A 27,462-nucleotide genomic window follows, 5' to 3' on the forward strand; every position below is an offset into this window, starting at 1 on the left:
TTTAAGACAAAAAGTGCGATACGAAAGAAAAAAATGTAACGTTTTATAAACTATACGATTACTGCGAATAACTATTGAAAAGACATATTTCTTGATAACACTAGACGAATAAATGTATGATATTAATAATATTACCGCTAATATTATCATGTCTAAAGAAATATAAAGAATTATATATACAAAAATGTAATATATGAAATAATAAATATATATTATATAATAAATATAATATGTACTCTCTATGTATATTTAATGTTTATATTAAAAGTGTTTACTTTTTTTAAAACAATATATTAATTTAAAATGTCATATAAGAAAATGTCAAAATAAGAAACATTGAATTAAATAATGTAAATTTTTATTTCTTATTATTTATAATAAATCTATATTACATCTATATGTAATTATTTAAATGATTTTTACATCTACGCTTTTCATAAATCTTCTGGTATATATATTGTTCCAAAGAAATTTGGTATCTTCTTCATCTTTGATTTGCTAATAAAAATGATATGTAGCCAGCCGATGTTTTTAACAACTGTAACATAATTTCTATGACAACATAAATTAAAGAATAAAATTTTTTAATTTAATCAATTAATATACAATTAAAAAATAAGAAGATATTACTTTTTATTGAAATAATTAGAAATATTTATTTATGTATTATTTTGTTATATTACTTTGATATTTATGTGTAAGTAATTAAGTACTTTCTTAATGTAAAATACCTATACTAAATTCTTAATGTAAATGAAATAGCCTAGCTTGTTTTTATTATCTGTTAAAAATGTGCATAATATAAATAGTGATAATTATCTTTTAGATTAACAATAAAAGTAATTTATTAATTTTATGTAAATTATTAATAATCTTACACTGCCAAATGTGGTCATCGTAAGTGGAAATATTTTTCCTGCAGTAATACGGAAAGGTTGGCTAGCTCGTATCATTAATAAGATAAGACTCCTTGCTTTTTTTGGTTCTAATTTGTACCATTCAAGATTGCATAAAGCATAATATACTTCTTCGCACTTAATATGAATATATATAAATATTATATATAACATGTATACATACATATATGTTACTATATATGTTCACACATAAATATATACAGTCGAATATATACATACGTAGGATTGGGACATTATATATGTCCCAATCCTACGGATCATCTCTTGTGAGCAAGTAGAGCGGACTAAACTGAATAAAAAAGTTACATATCATTTTGCAATTTTCACGATAGTTAATGAGATATTAATTTCTAAAAGATCGCAGAATAAATGCGTATATGTCCATCTTATCACCAAATGCGTGCAGTGCGATACGACCGCTCAGTGCAAGGGGATATTTTCTTGCACTGCTCGTGTGTTGCCAAGATTGCTTGTAGTAAACAACTTCTCGCATGCCTAGCAACTTAAGATAGTGGTCGGTCTTATCTCGTCGTGCGCTTGTATTTGGCGGTAGGCTGTGCTATTCATCAATTTTTAGAAATTAACTATTACGAAAATTGCAAAATGATACAGGACTCTTTTACTTAGTTCAATCCGTTCTATCTGCTTACGAGAGGCGATAGGTCTGGGACACTCTGTATAATGACATATACGTATATGTATGCAGGATGTCCGACATTAGGTGTATCATCGTTCATAGGTAGATAGAGCGGAGCTGAATCGAAAAGTATTGTACCACTTTGCAATTTTTGCAATAATTATCGAGATATTAATTACTAAAGATCACCGAATAAGCGCGTGTCCATCCGGTGATATACGTCCACCCAACAGTGGTGCAAAATTCCAGCTTGCTTGCAGCATGGTTAATAGCATGAAGAGGGTATGGGCGGGCATACAACACATGCGCAAGTGTATATGGATATCTTAGAACATATACTACTGGAAGAGGAATAGGCCGGTGAAGCCAACATCTGTACGAGAGAGAAAGCTATAGAGTCCCAAATGTTCGCAGTGCGCATGCGCAGTACCGTCGTCTGTATGAATTGTACGGGTGGGATCCGTTTGACCACGTTGCGATTGACCACCAGCCACTCACAGCGCTTATACAACAAAAAAACTCTAGACACCGGCCGCTATGAGTGGCTGGGGGGCAAACGCAACATGGTCAAACGGGGCCCACACACTTTTACAGTTGATTTAGTGTTTCTTACACATTCGTACATTATACAGATGTGTAAGACGACGGTGCTGCATGGTGCTGCACATGCGCATTGAGAACATTTAGGATTCTCTACCTTTCTTTCTCGCACAGATGATGGTTTCACCTCAGTATACGGGACAGCATAGGCAATTCCTCTTCCAGTAGTATATGTTCTAAGATGGATATGGACTCATCGTAGTGTATGTGTCTTCTTACTATTAATCGTGCTGCAAGCGGACTGGAATTTGCATCTATGCCGCCCAATGCTCGCGGTGGTGGTCTTTTGGCGCGAGGCGCGCGATGCGCGTCAAGAGGGGAGTTGTTTACTTAGTAGCGCCAGGCGGCCAAAAGCGCAATCTGGATGGAACACAGACTTCTATATATACTACTAGATTGCTAACTCCTTAGGACAACCTTGTGTGAAATGGACCCCGAAATTATATGGTAGTTTTACACATGCGTTACGAATATATCCGAAGGAATGCAGTATGGAGTCTTGCATCAACTGTACACGTGCTGAACGTATAGCCTTATGAAAGTGGTGTGATCTCATAACGAAAATTAGCGAAAAATTTTATTCTTTTTGGGAGAGAAAGTTCAAATAAAAAGATATTGGAAAGACAATTGAATATTTATTTGATGTTATTAGTTATTGGTGCGCAAATTTTAATTTATTGTTTACAAATTATAAACATTTTGACCAACATTTTTTATCCTCTTCAGAACAATAAATTAAATTTTGCACAATAACTACGTGAGATCTTTTTAATTCCTTTATATTAGATTTATTCTTAGAGCCTTTATATTATATTAATCAGGTTAACCTGTCAAAATAGGTATGTGTACTGATGTGTGCACGTGTGCAGATATACAATACGTCACGCGGTCACGCGGAGCGGTTCTCGACGCATGCGTACAATGTTACATCAAAATTGGGAGCCACTTTTTCAAACGAGTTAGCAGTAATATACAGGGTTCGCCAAAAATCCCGGGCCGGTTGAATATTTCGGAAAATATGCATTTTTGAGAAAAATGTTTCAGACAAAAGAGAGTTTAAAAAGATCTATTCACTGATCACACATCCGCTTGACCTGGCCTTGGTGGCGCCACCCAAGATCAAGTATATAGAAGTCTGTGGGGTGGACGCATCTCGCCGCACGCTTATGGTGCAGATGGGCCAAGCAGATACAGGCTTATTCGGTAATCTTTATAGTAATTAATATTTCAGTAATTATTGCGAAAATTGCAAAATGATACAGAACTTTTTGATTTAGTTTAGTGCGCTCTACCTATCTATGAACGGTGATATATCTAATGTCAGACACCCTGTATATGTATATGTATATTCATATCATTGTATTTATCAGCGTACATGCATACTATTGTGTTACAAGATATTTATATAAATTATTTTGAGAAATTAAATTTGTAACTGACTTGCATTGTTACAATTTCTCCGGCACCACAATAAACGAAAGCATGCGAAAACAAGATAGTGATACCCATTAATGGAAAACATAATCGTGCGGCAGAAAAATTACTTCCTTCAGTAATCACCTGAATAATATTATACCTTTCTAATTAGTAAAAATTAGTTAGTAGATGATATATCAACACATTAACTAATTCTGCACATTTCGAAATGAAAAAAGATATTTAAAAAATAAAAATAAGAATATGTATACATACTTAATTTTGTTTAAACTTACAGCAAGTAATAAAAATCCATGAAGACAAAATGAAATGCAAAAATAAAATAATAAGCCTAATGTCATAAAGGTAAAGATATTTTCAATAATACCGGCGAACCTATAAAAATGTTTTAAAAGATTACCTTATTATATTCTTCTTAATAAGAAAGTAAAATTATTATATTGCCTTGTCAAAAAGAAATTTATCTTCTTTTTAGTTACAAAAACGGTTTTTAAATATAATTTTTTTTTTAAATAACGATAATTAAGATAAATATACCAAGTAGTAGACGTGACCCAATTATTGGACAAAACGACAAAAATTTTAAGTATTATATTAAATTTTTAATCATATGTACAACTTTAAATAAATTCGTTATTAAAAAAATTTGTATAAACAATGAATTTATTAAAAACATTGAATATAATAGTCTTTATTTTAAGAAATAATTACTTTTTAAAATAAATTTGTGTTTAAAAATCGTTTTTGCACGTAAAAAAACTAAAGGGCGATACAGAATTTTTGCAAAAATAACTTTTACACTTTCTCTATTAATTATACTAGAAAAGTAGTTAAAAAGTATTTATCGTATACTTTAATAAATATATTATTTTATCTTTAATTTTAATATTTTTTAAAATTATTCTTATACTAATAATAGTAATAATAATAAATGTAAAATTAGAAAAAAAAATATAAGAAAATTTTCAAGAAAATGCGAAAAATATTTGTCTTACAATTTGAGATAAAAAGGTACATGTAATTTTGATATGCTCATTTACTAATTATTTAATTGTTATCTTTTTCTGATGTTCGCAATTAATTTTTAGAATTTCTTTGAAAATAAATATAAAATGCAAAGTATTCTAAATGATTATTAACTTAATTTACTATCAAATTATTAAATAATTCTTTTCTTTATAAGTTATCTTGAGTTTTACTTGTAATTGTATAATTATAATGATAAAAATAATTATGTGTGTACACACAATGTGTACATGCATATACCTGATAAGCCGCATATGATTTGTTATGTTGTGACTCAGATTATAGATAAAATTCTGGCACGAAATTAAATTAGTTACACGGCCTTTAAAGTTTTCTAATTGACCACTCAAGTGAAGAATAGTGAGTCCGAGAAAAGCATCTACTGAAGTGTAAGTTACGGCGGCCAAGAAAATTGTAATAGCTTGAATGATGTATGTTAGTTCAAATTGTGGACTCTTATCTATATCGTAAAAATAATAAGTCTGCAGCGGCAGCGGCTTGTCCGGGTCCGTAAGATTTGTCAAATGCCTTAACGGTAATCCAAAATAAGGAAGAATAATAACCACAATGAACGCCAATACCATTAGAATGTATCCACTGATGATAATCGTTCTAGCAATCTGTGCTCGACTCATCATTACAGCCCTTTCCTTTCTTGTCCTCAATTCCATCCAATCTTCCGCCATCATTTTTATGATGGATAAAAGTGCTTTGAAAAATAGCAAAATAATCACTTGTAGAACCATCACGTATCGACTTTCATTTTAAAGCTAAGACACAAATATCTTTAAATATATTTAATTTTCATATCTTTTGTGTATACAATAAATAAACTTTCTTTATATTTTTGTGCCACATAGATAATTTCAGTTATACCTGTTTGTTTCCACCGTAGAACAACAAGTTTCAACGAGACTATCAATAAAGGTAAAGTAATTTGGAGATTATCTATCATAAGTATCATGTCTCCCCAAACTCGTATAAGGGAGCAGACAAGAGGTATACCAGAAACAAAAGTCACTATAACGAAAATAATAACCACACGGAGATCAGAAGAGAAGTTATTCTTAGATACTTCATCGCTCTTCGGCCATAATCCGAGCAGTTCTAAACCCAAGCGATTTAATTTAATCGCCCATGTAAAATCTAGCAAGATATTAAAATTATAAGTACATTAAGAGTTTATCAAAATTTATGATATCTTGAAATAAAAAAATCCAAAATCGAAAATAAAAATATTGACATAAGGTACCTGGGCCTGTAACTCGTTATACAGTCGTTATGTGTTCATAGCAACAACAGTTGCATAACTTTTTTATTATATAAAATATCTGCGTAACTGTCGTTATGAGCACATAAAGATTGCATAACAAGTTCCGCTGTATTCTGTCTCTGTATGCCCCTGTATTCTGTAACTTGATGACAGTAAGGATGATATCGTTATATTTCGTTGCGCAACTTTTTTACTATGTACAAAATCTGCGTAATATAACAATATCGTTACTGTCATACGAGTTACAGAATACAGGGGCTGGAGCCCTATTCTTTATAAAGTAATTGTTGGGGGCTGGGGCCCTATATAGGCTGGGGCCCTTTGCAGCATTACGATGGACTCGCTACATCGTGATTGGTTGAAGTAGAATCGAGCAACCGTTAATTGTAATCATCAATCCGTAATTTGATACGGGCATTATACGGGATAATATTTTTTCTTTCTTTCTTTCTTTTTTTCTTTCTTTTAAACAAAAAATACATAAACATTTGATACCTTTATACTGGGAATGTTTGGCAATGTCCATGCCAAAGATTAATGCGAAGACGCACTCCCCACTTGTCATACTAGTGCAAACTATGATCATCACGCATGTCCACGATGCGAGTGTAACAACTTGGTTGCTTCTTTGAAGAATGTATTAAATATTACAAATGCTACTTCCAGTTGATAACAGCTATTTCGTGTTGTTCCGAAACTTCATGAATACAAAAAAAGTTATAAAATGTAACGTTCACGCTAATAAGAAGGAAGGTATATTGTGCTGTGTCAGTGTACGATATCTATTATCGCTAACTTGTCAAACTATACTGTAAAAGTTTTTTATACTTTGTAATACGACGATCGTGTTCACTTTGTACCTAGAGATGTATGTGTGGTGTTGCGTTTGAATACTTTTGTAGGCCGTAGATGATCAGAAAAACTTTAGACAAAAAGTGCAATGGAAAAAATGTAGTGTCCCATAAGTTATACGAATAATGTGAATAGCTATTGAAAAAACATATTTTTTTATAATATGTAAGATGATTAAATGTGCACATTATCGTATGTAAAGAATAATAATAGATATTATATATATACTGTATTGATAGTTTGCTATCACAGAAAAATCTTCATATAATTTATTCTTTAATAAAATCATAATAATTAATAAAATCATAATAGTAAATGTAAATATATATATATATATTTTTTTCTAGTGAATTTGCATATTGTATTTTATTATATTATGTGTATAAATTAATTCTCAGTCTCAACATTTAATAAACTGCAGCACTTATTTAAGCGAAAACTTATTCACGCGAAGTTTGATACTGAATAATACCAATCTAATAGAACTACAAAATTCGAAATTTAATCGACATGACCTCAAAAAATTGACCTTGACAGTAAGCAACATGATGTCGTGCGACAAAGTACATATTAGGCACTACTTACTTTTCGCGTTTCAATTGAAAAAAAATGCTTCCGAGGCGAAGGAAATGATTTGTTTGGCATTAGGAGAGAATGCTATATCCTATAGTATGTGTAAAAAGTTCCACAAGTTTCAGGATGGAAATTTTAATCTCGAAGATGACGAACAGCCTGGACAACCAAAGAAGTAGGAAGATGATGATTTGGAGCAGTTATTGGCAGAAAACCCATGCCAGTCCGAATCTGAACTTCCTTCAGCATTAAAAGTAACTCAGCCAACCATTTATATTCGGTTGCGAAAGCTGGGAAAAATTCAAAAAGAGGGCCGTTGGATTCCGTACGTTCTTCCGTAGACAACAAAGCGAGACGCTATGATACGGCTCTGTCTGATTTAAAAAGAAGGACTTCCTGCAGAAAATAGTAACGAGAGATGAAAAGTGGGTGTACTACGACAACTCAAAAAGACGAATATCATGAGTGAATCCAGGTGAGCCTTCGACATCGATCGCGAGATCCAATATTCATGGCAAAAAAGTTCTTTTGTGCATTTGGTAGAACTTCAGAGGTGTAATATATTTTGAATTGCTTAAACCGAATGAAACTGTCACTGCTGAACGCTACAAACATCAACTTCAGCGTGTGAGTGATGAAATCGAACATAAAATACCTTTTACTGGCAAAGGGCCTAGACTGGTAATATTGCTGCATGACAACGCAAAACTTCACACGGCGAAAGCGATTAAAGACACTCTTAATTTGTTGGGTTGGGAAGTTTTGCCACACCCGGCGTATTCACCAGACTTAGCAACGACAGATTTTCATTTATTTCGATCTCTTCAACATAACCTTGCAGACTCACACTTTAAGACATACGAAGAAATCGAAAATTGCGTTAAAGATTTCATTGAATCAAAACCATTGTGTTTTTATCGAATGGGAATCTGCCAGCTCCTGGATGAAATGTGTCGATTTTGGTGGAGATTACCTTTCTGACTGAAGCATAATTTCATTCTATGTGAGTAACCTTAATTCTCACTAAAAAAAGACCGAGAATTAATTTATACACCTAATAAGTGAGCTGATTTTAAGATTCTATTTATTATAATAATAATTATAAAATATGTTTATTTAATTAATAATTTGTTTATTACTGAAAAACAACATGTCATAAATTTAATGGCATATTTTAAGTTTAAATATTTAATATCTACTAAAAATGTTACAGTCAATATTCACGTTATACAATTAACAATAAATAACAAATTTATTTTTAAAAGGATACTAACGTAATTATTTATTAATATTTGTAATTATTTAATTTGATATTAATTTAATATTACATTATAATAATATTTTCTTATCTTACTTTTCGAATAAGTATCTAATATAGCGCGCGCGTTCCTCATAATTCAATTTCGCGCTTTGCTAGTAAAAATGATATGTAGCCAGCCGATGTTTTTAATAGCTGAAAAATATTCCTTTATTTAATAATGCTGTAAAGTAAAAGGGCATTAAAGTAAAATTTTTAATTTTTTAGAATGTATCAAATACGTCAAGTATATGACAAAATAAATCAAGATTTTCCTTTCCAAGAAAGAATTAACTTATAATAGTATTAAAGAGATCCTTTAATGTTGTCTGTTTTACTGATTAAATGCAATAATTTTCACAAAAGATCTTCATATGTATCATTTTTTTATCTGAACATCCTTTTCAAGAATTAAAATATTTTCTACAATGCAGCATGTTCGTATTTCACTTACTACAAAGAAATCATAGTGTACAGTGGATAACAGAAAAATTTCAATACTTTTTTTGGATGGGTTTCGGAATATAGTCTGCTCACCGCAAAAATTGGTTCTCACTTATGGATCTAACCATTTACGTTCAATCGCTCTACGAGTTAAATTTTAAATTAAATTCTGAAACCCATCGAAAAAAAGAGTGTTGCAAGTGACTTGTAATCTTTCTGACCTATTGTACAGAATTATTCTTGGTATAAAAATGTACAGAGAGAGATAAAGATTCTAATCTATTGCATTAATACATTTTAATCATAATAAATAGTTATTTAAAAAGTTTAAGCCGCAAAATTGTGAAAATAACTATATCAATAACGAGTCCCAGTTTTCCTTACACAAAGAAATAACGTCGAATTCTTATATAGAATTGAACTTATTGTTAGACACACCTAATTCGATATGAAAATCCTTTACGAAAATTTATGCATATGTAAGCATGCAATGTTATTGTATAGTAGTATGTGTTAACGTCACATAAATCATATGTGTCTAAGCTCATTGAATTGGTAAAATAGTGATTCCGTCGCAGTTTGATCTTCATATTAGGGGATCTCCTTAATTAATAATGTCTCAATTTCGTGTGCAAGAGATATAATAAGATATTAAATTATTAATAATCTTACGCTGCAAAATGTAGTCATTGTTAATGGAAATATCTTTCCCGCGGAAATGCGAAAAGGTTCATTAGCACGTATCATTAATAAAATAAGATATTTCTTTTTCCTCGGTTCCAATTTATACCACTCAAGATTGCATATAGTACTATATACTGCTTCGCACTTGGCACATATAAACAAACATGAACATATAAACACACATAAATACATCTGCATTACTTCAGTATTCTTTATATTATATTATATTCAATGAAATTGAATATTCAGTATATATTCTATAAACGTAAATTAACATTATAATTAGAGTTTTTAATTAATTTTCTATTTCTATTTAAAGACAAAAATAAAAACAAAAAGAAAAAAGTATTGTATAATCTAATTTTATTTAAAGTTTATAACAATTATAGCATTTATAAGATGCAAGAAATTAAATGAGTAGAAGTCATTTAACCCATGTTACAATTGACCACAAGCTACTCACAGTGCTCGTTCAGTGGAAAAAGTCTAGGTATCCGTCGCTGTAAGTAGCTATGGTCAGTCATAACGTTCCCAAATTAGACAGGTTACATATATGAATATGCATAATATTTTTAAATGTTTATGGAATTACTAAGTTTGTTATAATGCATGTATACTCTCTAATAAATTCACATAAGTAAAAAAAGCACTATATTCAGCAGTTGTTCATGCCTAATAATATTTCTTGTGAATTTATAGACTTTCCAGTTCAAGATGTGCGCCGATTATTTATTGCTCTTGAAACATAGTCCTAAACCGAAGCCGAAGTAGTAATATCACAAATTAAATTGACAAGCAATTTAATATTATTGTTGCAAATAAGTTAGACAACTGTTAATAATTTGATGCTACAAATGTCTTAAAAAATTGTAAATCATTTATTGCGAAAAATATTATTTCAACCGAAATTCGAATCCGGATGTCTTGCATTCCTTGCAAGCTCCTATCAATTCGATCACCCGGCATGTAATAATAATATATTACTCTCTAAATTCTTAGGAGTGGAATTTCACTCTAAACAGTGAGATTTACTCTAAAAGTTTTAGAGAATATGTATACATATACATGAATATAATTTGTTACAATGTAAATTAAAAATAAGTTAAAAGATAATTATATTTACTAATTACTAACTTACATTTTATTTGTTTTAGTTAATAAAAATATTGCAACTTACTTGCTCTGCTATAATTTCCCCTGCACCACAATAGAGAAATGTATGCGCCAATAATGTAAAGATTCCAATCACTAAAAAGCATATTCTTGTAAGAGACATATGACCTATCTCGTTCCCGGTAATCACCTGGATAATATATCTTGCTAATTAATAAAAATATGTTTTTAATTAATTACATAATTAATTTATATTTTTATACATTCTTCTCATTTACACTTACAGTAACAAACAGAAATCCAAATAGACAAAATACAATACCAAAATAAAATACTAGTCCCAACATCAATAAGGTGAATGTATCTTCAATGTTATTGGCAAACCTATGAATAATACGTTTAGATAGATTATACGTTAAAATCAATGCTAAAATATGTAATAATCAATGCTAAAATATGTTAAAATCAATGCTAACATATGTTAAAATAGAGCATGGAGCTCTATGTCTTTGATTTTAATATATAATCGGAACACTGCGCCGTGTGTAAAATCGGTAAACAAAAATGAGAAAGATAGAACGCGAAGATGGCCAGTTTCTATTCCTTTCTATCCAATCAATCACAATATCTTAGAAAGAGAGGGAAATTAACCGTCTTTATTCTCAATCTCTCCCTCTCATTTTTGTTGACCACATTTGATATACTATTTAGATATGGATACCGCAATCTATTAAATGTTTGTTTTTACAAACGCTTTGTTTGTAATTCATATCTTTGGTTAAAACAAAACGTGTATATATAGAATATAAACGAATAAGTGTCATATATTCTAAAGACATCCTGCCATTGATCAAACATAAAAAAATTCACATGAACATGGGTCAATTCTAAGGAGAATATAAAAATCGTAAGACTCGCAACTTGTTTTCATAAAACTTGTAAGAATTTATATGATTGGTATTCTATGGTATTTTATATATCGTAAGACATACGATTATTCGTAAATATCTACGATTTCTCGTAAATCTCGTGAATCTTATGAACAAGAAGTTGTCTCTAAAGATATTGTACAAAGTTATAAGCACAATTCTTACGAGAATATGTTACGAGCTTTACGATTCTGCTTAGAATTTAGGCATTAGTTTTTGAAGTAGGAGGAATTTTATTGTTTAAACCTTAAAGTATTTAAACATCTTACAATATTATAAGAATTGTTCAAAATAGTTTTTTCCTAATAGCCTGGCATCATAGATTTTAATCTCATACATACATATATTATTATCAATTACTATAAATAGAAAAAATTGAAAACTTGAAACCTTTAATAATTCTAAAACTAAGTATTTCTCTAATATTTAATGTTCGAAAATTTATTTGTCCTATTAATTGTTTGATATTGTTAAACAATAAAAGTCTCCCTGTTTCAAAAACTAAACGTTTCTAGACCCGTGTTTTTCTGAGCTTATTTTAATATTTGATCGATGAGAATACATCCCTAGAACATTTGATACTTATTTACATCTGTATGTGTGCGTTTAATAATCACGTAGATTAATGTCTTAATAAACGAGTTATTTGTCGTCGTTTTGACACCGATATTTTGACGTCTAAATGGCGACAAATAACATCAGTTTGTTTGCTGGGGTGCTATTTAATATTATAATACCTATTATAGTTAGATACAATATTGATATTTTTATATTTTTGTCGTACGTTTTATGTTATCTTACATTCAATTTTTATCTGCAGATTATTTATGTTGGTACTGATTATATACTGATTATATTAGGGTGTCCCATTTTAATGTCCCACCCCAAATAACTTTTTTATTTTTGATCTTAGAAAAAGTTATTTGGGATGGGACACCCATTAAAATGGGACACCCTGTATAAAATATATACATCATATATATATTATACATATACATATTATATACAGGGTGATCCAAAATTCTTGCATTCGGAGTACAGGATATGATACTTTATGCTAAAAGAAACAACTTTTTCCTTTTGCAAAATTGCGTCTGACAAGTAGTTTTTGCAGGAGAGCAGGTTGAAGTTATACGAGTAAACGCAAAAATTATTTACCGAATGTAATTTTACTATAGAAAAAAGTTGTTCGTTTTAGGATAAAAAACAACTTTTTCCTTTAGCAAAATTGCATCCAATAAGTAGTTTTTGCAGGAGAGTAGGTTGAAGTTATAAATAAGCGCAAAAATTATTTATCGGACGTAATTTTGCTAAAGGAAAAAATTGTTTTAGCATAAAGTATCTCATGTCCTGTACTCCCAATGCAGGAATTTCGGATCATCCTGTATACATGTATATTCAACAGTCCAAAATTAATCAAATTATGTAAAGATAAATTTCACAAAAACTTTACTACATCTAATTTTAAAATTTATTGATGTTATTATGACAGTTATAAATCACAGAGAAACCTTATTATCCGCAGATGAGTCTGTACATTGTTTTGCAGAGCGCTATCAAAATCCTTGCACGATGTCAAATCGATCAATCGGTGTTTGAAGTTCTCCAATTGGCCACTGATATGAAGGATCAAGAGTCCAAGAAAAGCATCTACCGAGGTATAAGTCGTTGCACCTAAAAACATCGTCGCAGCTTGAATCACAAGCGCGAGCTCAAATTGCGGACTCTTATCCGTATCGTAAAAGTAATACGCCTGAAAGGGTAAAAGTCTTTCCTGATCCGTAAGATTTGTTACATATCTAAAGTGTAGTCCGAAAGCAGGAAGAATAATTAGCACGATGAATACGAATATCATCAAAAGAAATCCACAAATTACAATCAATCGCGCAGTTTGTGCTCGTCTAATCATTACGTTTCTTTCTGCGTCTATCTTTAATTCCATCCAATCTTCTGCCATCATCTTTACGAGCAGTACAATAGCTTAAAAACATAATAAACTTATGTATAAAACATTTACGGTTATGAAGCTAAAGTATATTAATTTCAGATATAGTTATACCTGTACGTTTCCATCGTATGACAATAAGTTTCAGTGAAACGACTAGTAAAGGTAAAGTAACTTGGAGATTGTCTACTATAAGTATCATGTCACCCCAAACTCGCACAAGGGAACATAAAAGAGGAATAATGGATAGGAAAGTTACTATAAAGAAAATTACGCCTATACGAAGGTCCGAAACGAAGGTATTCTTAACTGCTCCGTTGGTTTTGGGCCATAAACCGACTAATTCCAAACCGAGTCGATTTAGTTCGATTGCCCATACAAAATCTAGCGATATTTCAATTAATAAACTTGTTTTACGTTGTTATAAATATAACAAATATTTGAAAATTAAAAAATTTTTAATAATAATTTAAGAATTTATAAAACTGATATATAATAATTTATGAGTTTTAGTATATATGTACCCAGAATTAGATATTTATAAAGCCGAAAAGTTTCGCAATTCGATCACAAACGTCAAATTAATCAATAATTAAAGAGTTTTAAAATCTGAGTATACATTCGAAATAAAAAAAGATTTCATAAAATAAAAACTCTTTCGAAGTGTGATATACTTATATTTACAAAACTAATACTGATGTTTAACACAATTTTTAGTTTTATTATAATATGTTTCAATAATTCAAAAGTTTTCACAAAAATTACTTTTATTACGATTCAAAATATATGATAGATGTATTTGATACCTTTGTAACCTGAATGTTTGGTAACGTTCATATTGAAGATTAATGCAGAGAATTCGGTTCTTGCAACTTCAGAATTCAAAATGGTCATCACGCATGCTCATGATATAAGTATAACAGATGGTTACTTCGTCGAGAGATACATTAAATATTACAAATACTATTTCCAGTTGATAGCACTTTTTTAGTTCGTAAAAGAACTTTACGGTCATAAGAACTGAGCATAAAAAATACCAATAACTGTGAAGTGATAAAAAGAGAGACATATTTTGTCATAACAGACATTTTGTCAGTCGTCGAGACGTTCTGCCTGTTATACAAGTTTCCCCTAACTTTATAATGTTTTACGCGCGCATAGCACTTTGTAGCCAGCCACAATATCGTGCATACCATACATATCGTGGTATCACAAACCATTGAATTTTTAATAGATCCATGTAGAGGAAAGAGGACATAAAAAACTTCTACTGAAAAGGAAAAGATAAAAAAACGTTTACGCTAATAACAAGAGAAATATTGTGTTGTATTCAATAAGTACTACCACCAACACGTCAAGTAATAAGCTAAAAGTTTCTTCATACTTTGTAATACTTGATCACGTGATGTATGATAATCGTGTTCACTTCGTAACTAAAGGTACATATGTAGTTGTGAGTAGTGAGTAACTGCGTTTTAATGGCTTTTGCAGAAAGGCCGTAGAAATTCAGAAAAACTTCAGATAAAAAGTGCGATGCGAGGGAAAAAATTAGCGTGCTATAAACTACAGGAATACTCTGTGAATATCTATTGAAAAGACATATTTCTTGATAATATAAGTGAATAAGTGAATGTGTAATAATATCTAGGCTATGTTTGGAAATATCACCCGAGTGTCCCCATTGTTTTATCCTTGTTGTTCCCAATGTTAAAAGAGGATAAAATGATACACGGGGGCATCCGGGTGATGTTTCCGAACGTAGTTCTAAAGAATTATAACGTTATCATTGCAATACTTTCTTCTCTTCTCGTTTTTGTGTAAAAATTAGCCTTTAATAAAATTATAACTCTGTCACTCACTCACTCACTCACTCACTCACCCACTCACTCACTCTCTCTCTCTCTCTCTCCCCCCCCCTCTCCCCCCTCTCTCTCTCTCTGTCTAAAAAAGCATAACATTTACTTATAAATTATACAATAAATAATTATATAATAAATATATACATATTCTTTTTCTAAATAAATTTGCATATTGCGTTACATCATAAACGATTTTATAATTATATTTTTTTTATTCTAAAAATTCTAATAATTATATGTTAAAATTACAATATTTAATATTAAATATTACCCAAGCAGAACAACAAGTCATTATGATATCAAAATGATGTCAAAATGACTCCAAAATGATCATTAAAAGTCATTTTTCAATCATTTCCGATTCATATTAATGTCATTTTGACGTTATTTCGTATCATGACTTGTTGTTCTGTTTATATTGTAATTACTTAATTCAAAATATATTATATTTTTTTCTCATTTTTTTTTTATTTCTTGAGTATTAGCTATCGTATTGGCTATGGTGCCAGCAGTACTACCAGCATGCAGCTAATAGTACCGCAGCCAATATGCAAGTACACAAATTCAGCCGGCAGAGAAAAAAAGCGTACCTACGGCTTCATATGTGAGAATCCAATAAAATTTTTTTACATAAGACATTTTTTCAATAGAATATATTTAACTTATTATTTTTATTGTGTTCGGTTTTATTTTTATGAAATCATAATAAAAATACAATTAATTTAAACGAACGTAAGATCTATATATGAATAAATACTAATGATTACATAAAAATTTTCAATAGTGTAATAATGAATACAAACATAATAAATATTGAAATAAATAAAGTAAACATTTTAAACAATAAGAATTTTACTAGACCGTACATTTGAAAATAAACATTTTAAATATTTTATTTTTAAATATAAATTATAATTTGTATTGTAATTATCTAATTAAAAATATTTTGCATTTACTCTTTTATCACAATCTAAAACAAATTACATGCTAGTAATTTTCATGCTTTAACCTCGGTTTGCCAGCAAAAACGATATATAACTAGCCGATGTTTTTAATAGCTGAAAAGGCAGGCTTCCATTCAGAAGATCCATCAACAAGATTTCACACGCAAAACATATATTCATTTTCTATATCTGTTTAAGACTATTAACTACTTATGCAATAAAAATATCTTACGCTACAAAATGTAGTCATTGTTAATGGAATAATCTTTCCTGCAGTGAAACGAAAAGGCTCACTGGCTCGTGTCATCAATAAAATAAGACATCTCGCTTTTTTTGACTCCAGTTTGTACCATTCGAGATTATTTAAAGTACGGTATATTGCTTCGCACTTAACATGTACACAAAAAATATATAATAAAGATATAAATGTCTGTTATTTTATACCACATTGTTCTCATAAATATTAATGAATTTTAATTCTTGTTTAAAAACGATATGAAACATTTTTTATCTTTTATTGTAAAAAAGATAAGTAGGTAAATCTTCTTTTATAAGAAGATAGAAAAAATCAATTAATTTTTTTATCAATATTTATGAAAATGGCCTTACATAATTTTATAGATTAGTATACATCATAAAATAAATAATAAGAAAATTATAATGTTTATAAAGTATAGAAAAATAGTTGCTGCTTAATTTCAAGAGATTCTTTTTAAATTAAGTACCCTGATAGCAAAGCCTGCGGAAACAGATTTCGAGCAGGGCCTGCTCCAATTTCTGATTGCAGAAAGGCAACAAATTATATTCAGAGTTTGTATTATCTGAGATTATCAGTAAATTGCTGTCAGAAATATGACAAAGCTTGCTAGACATGCTTTGCCAGTAGATTGGTAGCAGAAATCGAATGTCCTGCATAACCTGACGGCAGCTTAAGAGCAGATTGAGCGCAGACAGCAGATTGAGAGCAGAACTCGATTTGAGCAAATTCTGTTCGATTTCTGCCACCAATCTGCTGACATAGCCTGTCAACAGGCTTTGTTGATAAATCCATAGTCAAATGCGGACAGATGGCTATGGTTTTGTAGTCAAAATCTGATCGAGTTTGCTGCCAATTTGATCCCAAATTGTTAACATTTTGCTATCAGGGTATGGTATAGATTAATAATCGGCCGCAACGCGTTTGGCCAACAGATTAAATTAATAATTAATTTACAAATATAAATTTCTTACTTGCTCCGTTATTAGTTCTCCGGCTCCGCAGTAGAGAAAAGTGTGTGCTAAGAGAGTAGTAATGCCAATCATTGCATATAATATTTGTGAAAAAGGAATATTATTTGTTTCATCGTCGGTAAAAATCTGTATAATATATATTTTTCTTAATAAAAATTAATTAACATAAGTTAAATAAACAATAAGATTATAATCACAATCACAAATAAGACATATGGCGCAATTATATAATATATATTATAAACGAGGATATATAAGATGCATATTTAAATATCTTAATATCTAAAAGTAACATATCTTTTTGAACTTACAGTAAGCAACAGAAATCCGTATATACAAAATACGATACCAAAATAAAATACTAATCCCAACATCATTAATGTGAATGTATCTTCGATCTTACCAGCAAATCTGTAATGTAAATATATGCAAATGATCACATTCAGTATATATGATATTCTTGAGGCTTCCACGGGTGTTTCTTATATGAAAATCATGCGTTTTGCGGGTTTTCTCTGTGTCCAGATCCATTCTTGGAATGCCAACGTTTCGTGAACCTTGCAGTCCACTTCATCAGGGCGAGGAGCAGCCTGATATTAACAAGGTTCACGAAACGTTGACATTCCAAGAATGGATCTGGACACAGAGAAAACCCGCGAAACGCATGATTTTCATATTCAATATGTTACAGGCAAAGTGCGCAAGTGGGCAATATCGACATTGCCCGAGTTGCCTTCTGTACAATGTCAACATTGCCCGGGCAATGTCAACATTGCTCAATGCGATTGGGTTGGGCAATGTAGACACTGCCCACTTGCAACATATACCGTAACATATATAATTATTAAATAATAAACATTTAAAAATTATAAAAATAAAAATATTGATATATATATAAAAGATAATAATTAATAGAAAATTTTATGTAATTATATAATATAATACATTCTGCGGTTTTGTTCCTGCGCCTTGTCGGTCAGCTGATTGTGAGTCCGATCGATATTATGCTCAGTTGTGGTCAATTGATAATTGCTTGCGTGCAATTGCTTATCGGTTCTAACGAGTTTATATGTTCTAGCTGTTGTTTAATTACGTTGTGTTCTCTGTGTACTAGGTGTTCTATTAAATTTTTTTAACTACATTCGTGTCTTTACTTTCGCGAGTGCGAGAGTGCTGTGTTTGCATCGTTGGCGTAACAATGTAAATGTGCTAGAAATGTGTGATATATGAAGACATCTGTATCGTTATTATTATGTGCAAGAATGTACTACTGTTTCAATAATAAAATAAATGTGCAAAACTCGATTGTTCCGCAAGTTTTGCAAAATTTTATTTTGTGCGACATCATTCTATAGTTATAATTAAAACCTGCAAAAAACCTGATGAGTCGTAGATGAGCGATCACATTACTCCGTAAAGCATTATTAAAATCTTTGCATGAGACCAAATTGACCAATCGACTTCTGTAGTTCTCTAACTGGCCGCAGATGTGAAGAATTACAAGTCCAAGGAAAGCATCTACCGATGTATATGTTATAGCTGCCAAGAAAATCGTTATGGCTTGAATGATAATCGTGAGTTCAAATTGCGGACTCTTATCTGTGTCGTAAAAGTAATACGTCTGCAGCGGTAACGGTTTGTTCCGATCTGTGAGATTTGTTAAGCGTCTGAATGGTACGCCAAAACAAGGAAAAATGATGATCACAGTGAATGCTAATATCATCAATACGTATCCGCAAATTACAATCATCCGAGCAGTCCGCGCTCGCTTCACCATCACGTTCCTTTCTGTGTCAAGCTTCAATGTCATCCAATCTTCTGCCATCATCTTTATGATGGGTAAGAGAGCTTAGAAATACAAGATTGTTATCTGCATATATTATTGCAATAATATTAAATTCCTCATTAATTTATGAAGCGAGAACAAAATCATTGATATATTATTATTAGGCATTTATTGCATTATTACTATAGAAAAAAGGAAATAAATAAGATATAAATTCTGACTTCTGTCTGATAGCTTGCACTATATGGATATAAAAAATCAGATGCAAAACAATTAGAAAGAAATTTAATACTAAATGGTTTAAAATTTAAACAAACCTGACCGTTTCCATCGCATAATAACAAGTTTTAATAATACTACCATTAGAGGTAATATAATTTGTAAGTTGTCTGTTACAAGTAGCATATTGTAACGAACTCGTATAAGAGAACATACGAGTGGAATACCAGAAATAAATGTTATTATAATGAAAATAATGACGACACGAAGATCGGAAGTGTAGTATTTATCTTTAACTACTTCATTTGTTTTAGGCCATAAACCGACCAATTCCAATCCGAATCGATTTAATTCAATTGCCCACACAAAATCTAACAGAAATTCAATATTAAAAAATTAAAATATTTATAAAAAGTGAATTAATATGTATAAAAATTGAGCTACTCTCTCTCTCTCTCTCTCTCTCTCTCTCTCTTAAATATCTAAAAATTAAAGAATCTATAAGCCTTCTTTAAAAAAATTAATTCAAGAATGTCAAAACATAGATAAGTCAAAATTTTAAATAAATAACATTGGGGTTTCATTATATGTGGAAAGATACAATAAAAGTAAAGAATTGAAGACGTATAATACAAACAACACAAATTAATTTTATTATATAATAATTTCTGTCTTAATTCAGCAAAACAAAAATTTAAAAAATTCTTACAAAAGTAAATTTCAGGATAAGTAAAAACCGTGATAAAAACCTCTGTAACCTCTACGTTCGGAGATATCCATAAAGACTAATTACAGGAGATTCCGTTTCGTTTTCTGTGAAGGCTATTACGGAAAATTCCGCTTTGTTTTCCGTTCTCAAATGAGAGATGATTATCACGCATGCTCGCGAAGCAAGTGCAGCAACCTAGTTGTTTCATCGAAGCAACATTAAATATTAAGAATGCTATCCCCAATTGATCACAGTTACTCGTCTCGTAAAAAAACTTGACAAATGTTCGAATAAAAAAGCGTTTGTCATAAAAAGCGTTTATGTCTAGTCTATTATTACGACGGGAGATGGAAAATATTCTGTCATAGTTCTTTGTTATCGAACTTGTCTTAAAAATTCTTTGAAAACTTTACATACGCATTTATTTCTAAATGAGAAATAATACGTTTTTATTGGGATTATATGTAGTAGATATATAAGAACACAGCACAATTGCAGTTCAAAAACCTAGTCGTTGTTATATATTATCGTTGTCATACGTTTTAAACGCTTATAAATATATACTTTATTATTGCAAAATATGAATTAAATACATAACATATAAATACGGAACTACAGCATAACATAAACTATGGAAATTAATAACTATCTCTTGATAGTTATAGAAAACAAGTGCTTATACTTACGAAATTTTACGTTACGATCACATTTTACATTTTGCTTTACTAACAATAATGAAATGAATAAATGTTATCTGTTGAATTCACCGTATAATTATCCATAAATATCGAGTAAGTCCATATTCGATATTAGGTCATATAAGATCCGGTTACTTTATTGTTTTATTAGAAAGCAATTAATATATATATGCCAATAATAATTTTCATTACATTCAGCCACGTACGCAAAATATATAAATATTAAGGAATGATTTAGATTAAAAGCATTTTATCTAAAAAGAATGTAACATACAAATCTCTTAACTCGGTTAAATTATTCTTTTGATAAACAACGAAAATTCATCAGTACGTTCCTCGCCTTGATGACGTGAACGGCAAGGTTCACGAAACTTTGACATTAGTAACGGATCGCAACACGACGATAACCTGTAAACCGTTTGGCGCTTCTGAACAATGAAAATTGTTATACCTTGAAATGCATAATAATATAATTTACAATAAATGATAAATATTAAGGTAAACAGCACCATACTTTATTTCTACTAACAATAGCTAAATATAATTATTATTTGGTTTCTATATTCGAAAATATTTTATTGGAAATACAATATTTTTTCTATATAAAATAAAAATATATTAACACTATTTTCAACTTCCTTTTGCCAGTAAAAACGATATGTAGCCAGCCGACGTTTTTAAAAGCTGAAATAAGGCTTATTATTATTTGGATATACTCTGTAGAAGGAAAAGAAAAATATTTATCCAAAGATAATCTTAATTACATTTTTCTATTATGTTTGTAATTATAACTTTTAAATTTACGTTTTTATTGGATAAATATTCTTAATCGCAGGTATTAAATATAAAAGTAAATTAAATTATATTTAGTATGGAAAAGGAAGAGCAAACTAAAAATTATTATCTATATAATCTTACACTACAAAATGTAGTCATCGTTAACGGAACAATTTTTCCTGCAGTGAAGTGAAACGGTTCACTGGCTCGTATTATTAATAAAGTAAGACTTCTAGCTTTCCTTGAATCCAATTTATACCATTCAAGATCACATACAGCACGATATAAAGCTGCACACTTTACAAATATGTATATGTAACAATGTAACATATATTTAATTTATATAAATTAACATATATAAATTTATTATTACAGTACATGTTATCACAAACAGTAATAAATGCGATAATATATATTAAATAATTTTATTTTAATTAATTGTTTATCTTTATCGATATTTAAAGAAAAATTAAAAAACTTAAATCATTAAAATATATATATATATATATTAATCATTAAATTATTAAAATAAGTAACTTTACTTTATTAAAGTGTAATTAATGCTTACAAGAATACTATCTTACAAAAATATATACAAAAATACATGTAAAAATAAATATTCAATGGCTTCTTAGCAATATGACAATACATTTAAAGAGACATATGCAAACATAACTATAATATACAAAAATTATATATTGTAATTATTAAACACATAACGAAGTATAAAAAATTAATGGGTAACACAATTGCTATATTACAACGTTATATTTATAATATGTTTATATATAATATATATATATATACACATATATACGTATGCTTCTGCACGAGCGCTATCCAGAAAGTAAATTCCTTTTTTAAATTTTGCCGCCGCAACGGTGCGGTCACGATGATGCGCATGCGTGCCGAGGTTGTTGATTCATTGGCAAGGGATTGACATGATTTTCAGTTATTGATGTAGTGTATATACATTGTAATTTGTCATATGTGTTTATATAATATTTAAACAAATCACAACGCCTGCTGCTTGTAAAATATACGGTCTGTGATCAGTTTTTTAAATGCGACGAACATTAATGCGACTGAAATTCACTGCCAAAGAAGCATCACGTGATTTGTCTCACAGGCGACAATTTTCTATGACGAAGGGATACAACGTTTGACAGCTACTATGTAGAAAAATAGTGTAAGGTGTGCACTTTTAAAAGAAATAAAAATTTTCTGTAAGTACGATATATACTTGTTTTCTTTTATAAATAAGCCATCGGAGCTTACTTTTTGGATAACTTTCATATATACATTTTTTTTATTTCTGTATAAATGTATAACTTACTTGCTCTATTACAAGCTCTCCGGCACCACAATACAGAAACGTATGCGTCAATAAGATAAGAGCAGCAATTGCCATATAACATGCTTGTGCGACATTCGCATTATTTATCTTTTGATCAGAAACTACCTAGGTAATATATATCGCTAATTAATAAAAAACAAATTGTTATACGTTAGACATATAATAATGTTAGACACATAGACTCATGTAAATTATATTGCATAAATTAAAATGTTTTCAATACATTTGATTCATTAAAACTTACACTAACAAGTAAAAATCCGCACAGACAAAATACGATACCAAAATAAATTACTAATCCAAGCATCATTAACGAGAATGTTTTTTCAATGTTGTTAGCAAATCTAGAAATACAGAACAGAAAATTAAACGGAAATGTTACTTTAAAGCTAATAAAAATTTACATTTAAACAAAGTCACATACTTATACAAGATCTCAAAAGAGAGAGATATCAAACATAAATAAATTCGATTTAATGTTACTTATTAAATTTATACTTAACCGTTTGTTAATTATAAAATAATGTTAAAAGTTTCTATAAGCTACGGTGCTATCTGATGTTACATAATTTAAACTTATTTATACCAATTATATTTTAACCTCTTCTGCAATCCTTTTGCATCTACACTCTATCGTTGCATTTTTATTTGCCATTGGTCAAAGATATGTAGTATAGCTTATATCGTCCGTCAGCTGTCTTAAAATTTTCATTATTTTCCTTCTTTTACTTTAAGCGCGATACAAATTTCTTTGAGCACATTTGACTTTAGGAAAAAGAAAGAAATTATACAATACTAAGTCTATGGAAGATGTTTTAAAGTAATCTATTTGATATTTCTCGGCTAAAAATATATAACTCTTCTGCATCTACGTATTTTTGTATTCTTATTTGTCATTGATCAAAGGCACGATGTAGCTCATCATCTGTCAGTTGTAGTCCTAAGATCTCCATCGTTTTTTTTCTTTATCTCACAATTGTCAGTAATAGATGTAAAACAAATTCCCTTGGATACAGATTTAACTCTAGGAAAAAGAAAGAAATCACACGATGTTATGTCTGATGAGTATGGAGGATATGTTATAGTATAATCTATTTCTCAGGAAAAAACTGTCTCGTAGCTATCTTAAAACAGCTAACGCAAGATGATGGGCTCATGTCTTTGATCGCTGACAAATAAGAATGCAACATTACGTAGAACAAAAAGGTTATATATTGAAGGAAGAAAAGGTTAAAATGTAATTGATACAAGCATCAAACAGTATCTCTTTGCAGATGATGCTTATAATTACATTATTCAATAATGATTGTTTTTTGAGAGTATGTACAAGTATACAATCTTTAAATAATTAACATTTGCTGTTCAGAAACATCAACATTATCGTGAGAAATGGACGAAAAAGCCCCGCTCTATCCTACAAACACTTACATTAGTAAAATTTATTATCTATTAAAAATAAAAAAATAATTTACCAAATTAATTTTTAATAAACTTGCAAGAAATGTTAATAAATATTATCAATTTAATATTAAAAATTAATATAGACACAAATTTTAATGTTGAAAACTCTAATTCGAGTTACAAGAGTGCAAGAATAAATTAAAAAAAATATTTTGAACTAATCATTTGATATTTTTTTTCCACATTCTATTTTCACAGTTAAATTCACACCTGATGAGTCTTAAGTGATATATTACGCTGTTATTCAGAGCTTGTTTGAAATTTTTGCACAAAATCAAATTGACTAAACGGTGTCTGAAGTTCTCTAATTGGCCGCAGATGTGAAAGATTACGAGCCCAAGAAAAGCATCTACTGATGTATAAATTATACCTGCTAGAGAAATCGTGACAGCTTGAATAAAAAATGTCAACTCAAATTGCGGACTCTTATCTGTATCGTAGAAATAATACGTCTGTAGCGGTAACGGTTTTTTCCGATCGGTAAGATTTGTTATGTGCCTTATTTGTATATTAAAGCAAGGAAAAATAAATAACATGGTAAATGCAAATGTCATTAAAGCATATCCAAAAATTATGAGTAATCGAGCCGATCGTGCTCGTTTTATCATCACATCTTTCTCTGTGTTTAATTTTAATGACATCCAATCTTCCGCCATCATATTCACAATGGATAAAATAACTTGGAAATATACAAAAAAAAGACAACATTAATAATATGCAGGAATATAAAATTATTTATAATTATAATTGTTTTTTAACTATAAAGTTATTGAATCAAACATGGACATTTGGTTCAAAACTCGCGGAGTTAACAAATAAATACAGCTAAATTTCTGAAATAAAAAAATATCAAAAACGTTTAATTTATTTCGAATAGAAAAATGAAGAAAGATCTTTGACGTCGTAATCTGTTATGTTTCATATAAATTGTAATAATAATTTAATATAAAAATGAAATAGATGTATAAGACTCAGTTAAATACTTCATGTCAAATTATATGACACGTACCTTTTTGTTTCCATCGCATAATAATAAATTTAAACGAAACCACTATAAGAGGTAATGTAATTCGTAAATTATCTATCATAAGTACCATGTCGCCCCAAACTCGTATAAGTGCGCATACAAGCGGCACACCAGAGACGAATATCACAGTAATGAAAATGAAACCCACACGAATGTCAGGTCCCAATTTTTTCTTAGAAACTTTATCGGTTGAAGGCCACAAACCGATCAATTTCAAGCCTAAACGATGTAATTCAACTGCCCAGACGAAATCTAATTTTTTATATAAAATAAATTTTATATAAAATATAAAATAAAAGATTTAGATAAAATAATTGTAAATTAATAATAAATTATTAAAAGACTAATTGTAACACAAGGTAACAATAATGCGATAATAAGAATTTATAATATAAAATTATAATTAAGTATATATAGAACGTATATAGAACACGCGTAATAAAAACGGAATATATACATAATATGGAATCATACCTCTATAACTTGAAGACCCCGTAATGTTCATGTTAAAGACTAACTTGAAAAAGATCGTCCTGGTCTTCCCACCATGCACCATGCAATGTAAAACGATTATTGCGCATGCTTTCTATATAGGAGCAAGAAACCGACACCCTCGTTAAACGCTGTATTAAATATTAAAAATGCTATCCCCAATTGATTACAGTTGTTGGTAACGCAAAAAAACTTTATAAGCGTACAACAGATCATAAAAATTGTTTACGTCTGGCAAGAGACAGAAAAAGTTTTGACATAAGAAGAAAAATACTGTTTCGCATATTGCATGGCATAAGTTTATCGAACTCATATCTGAAAAATTTTTTTATATTCCCCCTTTATACTTATTCCGTATTTTAATTTATATTATGTGTGAATTTATTTCTAAACAAAAAATAATGCAATTTTAATGAGATTTTATGTACATGTACTAGATCTGAAAAACATTAGTTAAAGAAATAAGATAAAGATATATAATAATACGACATTGCGTAATACGTATCAAATATTTTTTTCAAAGATATAACGGTCATTATAATATGAATTAAACATGCGTGAATGCACAATATTATCTGTGTCAAGCAAAAACTATAATATAATATTTTGTAATTTTTCATTGTCCATACATTTCTTTTGATAAAATGATGTCCTAAACAATAGGCAAATGAGGCTGCGACTTTATCATACGTCTCTATCTTAAATATAAGAATTAACTATGAACTGACTTTAGAAAAGTTTTAGCATCCTGAAGAGTATAAAACTAAACTTAATGACAGCTTAAAAAAATTTGACACTACTTTCACAATAAAACAACTAATATATTTTGCAATATTTTTGTACTCAAAGATAAAATACTTAATTATATCATCATAAGTGCATTCATTATATGTATATTGTTTCAATAAAACTCAGAAAATATCCAATATTATTACATATAATTTTATACAGGATCATACACAAAATATTATCTGCAACGAAATTTGATTATTTTAAAGGATATTTAATAATATAACTAACAATAAACTATTAGCAACACATAAAGTAGAATTTTATTTTTATCTTAATGACAAATACATATTAGATGTTTTTGTCTACTGTTAATAATTATTTAACTGCAAACACAGATTTACTTTTATTATAAATAGTAAATATTAATATATCATTATAAAATCT

The 27,462-nt window shown here is 29.6% G+C and overlaps 3 protein-coding genes across 3 annotated transcripts; all 3 read right to left on the bottom strand.

The window, feature by feature from the left end:
* Positions 1-484: 484 nt before the first annotated feature.
* On the bottom strand, positions 485-5,303 carry LOC108722889 (uncharacterized). Its single transcript, XM_018448233.1, has 4 exons — positions 4,935-5,303; positions 3,595-3,714; positions 879-1,034; positions 485-538 (listed from the first exon to the last, which is right to left on the bottom strand). Exons 1-4 carry the CDS (start codon positions 5,301-5,303, stop codon positions 485-487), a joined length of 699 nt encoding a protein of 232 aa, XP_018303735.1.
* A 3,402-nt stretch (positions 5,304-8,705) lies between these two features.
* Positions 8,706-14,621, bottom strand: LOC108722891 (odorant receptor 43a-like). Its single transcript, XM_018448234.1, has 7 exons — positions 14,534-14,621; positions 13,842-14,111; positions 13,294-13,762; positions 11,138-11,237; positions 10,918-11,043; positions 9,729-9,884; positions 8,706-8,768 (listed from the first exon to the last, which is right to left on the bottom strand). The coding sequence occupies exons 1-7, from the start codon at positions 14,619-14,621 to the stop codon at positions 8,706-8,708; spliced, it is 1,272 nt and encodes a 423-aa protein (XP_018303736.1).
* Positions 14,622-21,802: 7,181 nt separating this feature from the next.
* LOC108722892 (uncharacterized) lies at positions 21,803-26,299 on the bottom strand. Its single transcript, XM_018448235.1, has 6 exons — positions 26,269-26,299; positions 25,777-26,046; positions 24,978-25,446; positions 23,551-23,650; positions 23,286-23,411; positions 21,803-21,856 (listed from the first exon to the last, which is right to left on the bottom strand). Exons 1-6 carry the CDS (start codon positions 26,297-26,299, stop codon positions 21,803-21,805), a joined length of 1,050 nt encoding a protein of 349 aa, XP_018303737.1.
* Positions 26,300-27,462: the final 1,163 nt, after the last annotated feature.

This window comes from Mycetomoellerius zeteki, unplaced genomic scaffold, assembly GCF_001594055.1.
Source record: "Mycetomoellerius zeteki isolate Tzet28-1 unplaced genomic scaffold, Tzet1.0 scaffold221, whole genome shotgun sequence".
NCBI classification, from domain to species: domain Eukaryota; kingdom Metazoa; phylum Arthropoda; class Insecta; order Hymenoptera; family Formicidae; genus Mycetomoellerius; species Mycetomoellerius zeteki.

Bases quoted from the DNA above. Each gene is read 5' to 3' on its own strand.
- LOC108722889 (XM_018448233.1), bottom strand. From the start codon at position 5,303: ATGGCGGAAGATTGGATGGAATTGAGGACAAGAAAGGAAAGGGCTGTA. The intron at 3,715-4,934 runs GTAACTAATTTA...AATATTATTCAG, and splicing joins TAGAAAACTTTAAAGGCCGT to GTGATTACTGAAGGAAGTAA. The intron at 1,035-3,594 runs GTCAGTTACAAA...ATTCATATTAAG, and splicing joins GAGAAATTGTAACAATGCAA to TGCGAAGAAGTATATTATGC.
- LOC108722891 (XM_018448234.1), bottom strand. From the start codon at position 14,621: ATGACCATTTTGAATTCTGAAGTTGCAAGAACCGAATTCTCTGCATTA. The intron at 14,112-14,533 runs GTATCAAATACA...AAATATCGCTAG, and splicing joins CAAACATTCAGGTTACAAAG to ATTTTGTATGGGCAATCGAA. The intron at 9,885-10,917 runs GTAAGTTGCAAT...ATATGTGCCAAG, and splicing joins GGGAAATTATAGCAGAGCAA to TGCGAAGCAGTATATAGTAC.
- LOC108722892 (XM_018448235.1), bottom strand. From the start codon at position 26,299: ATGAACATTACGGGGTCTTCAAGTTATAGAG. The intron at 23,412-23,550 runs GTAAGTTTTAAT...TATATTACCTAG, and splicing joins GCGGATTTTTACTTGTTAGT to GTAGTTTCTGATCAAAAGAT. The intron at 21,857-23,285 runs GTAAGTTATACA...GCCTTATTTCAG, and splicing joins GAGAGCTTGTAATAGAGCAA to CTTTTAAAAACGTCGGCTGG.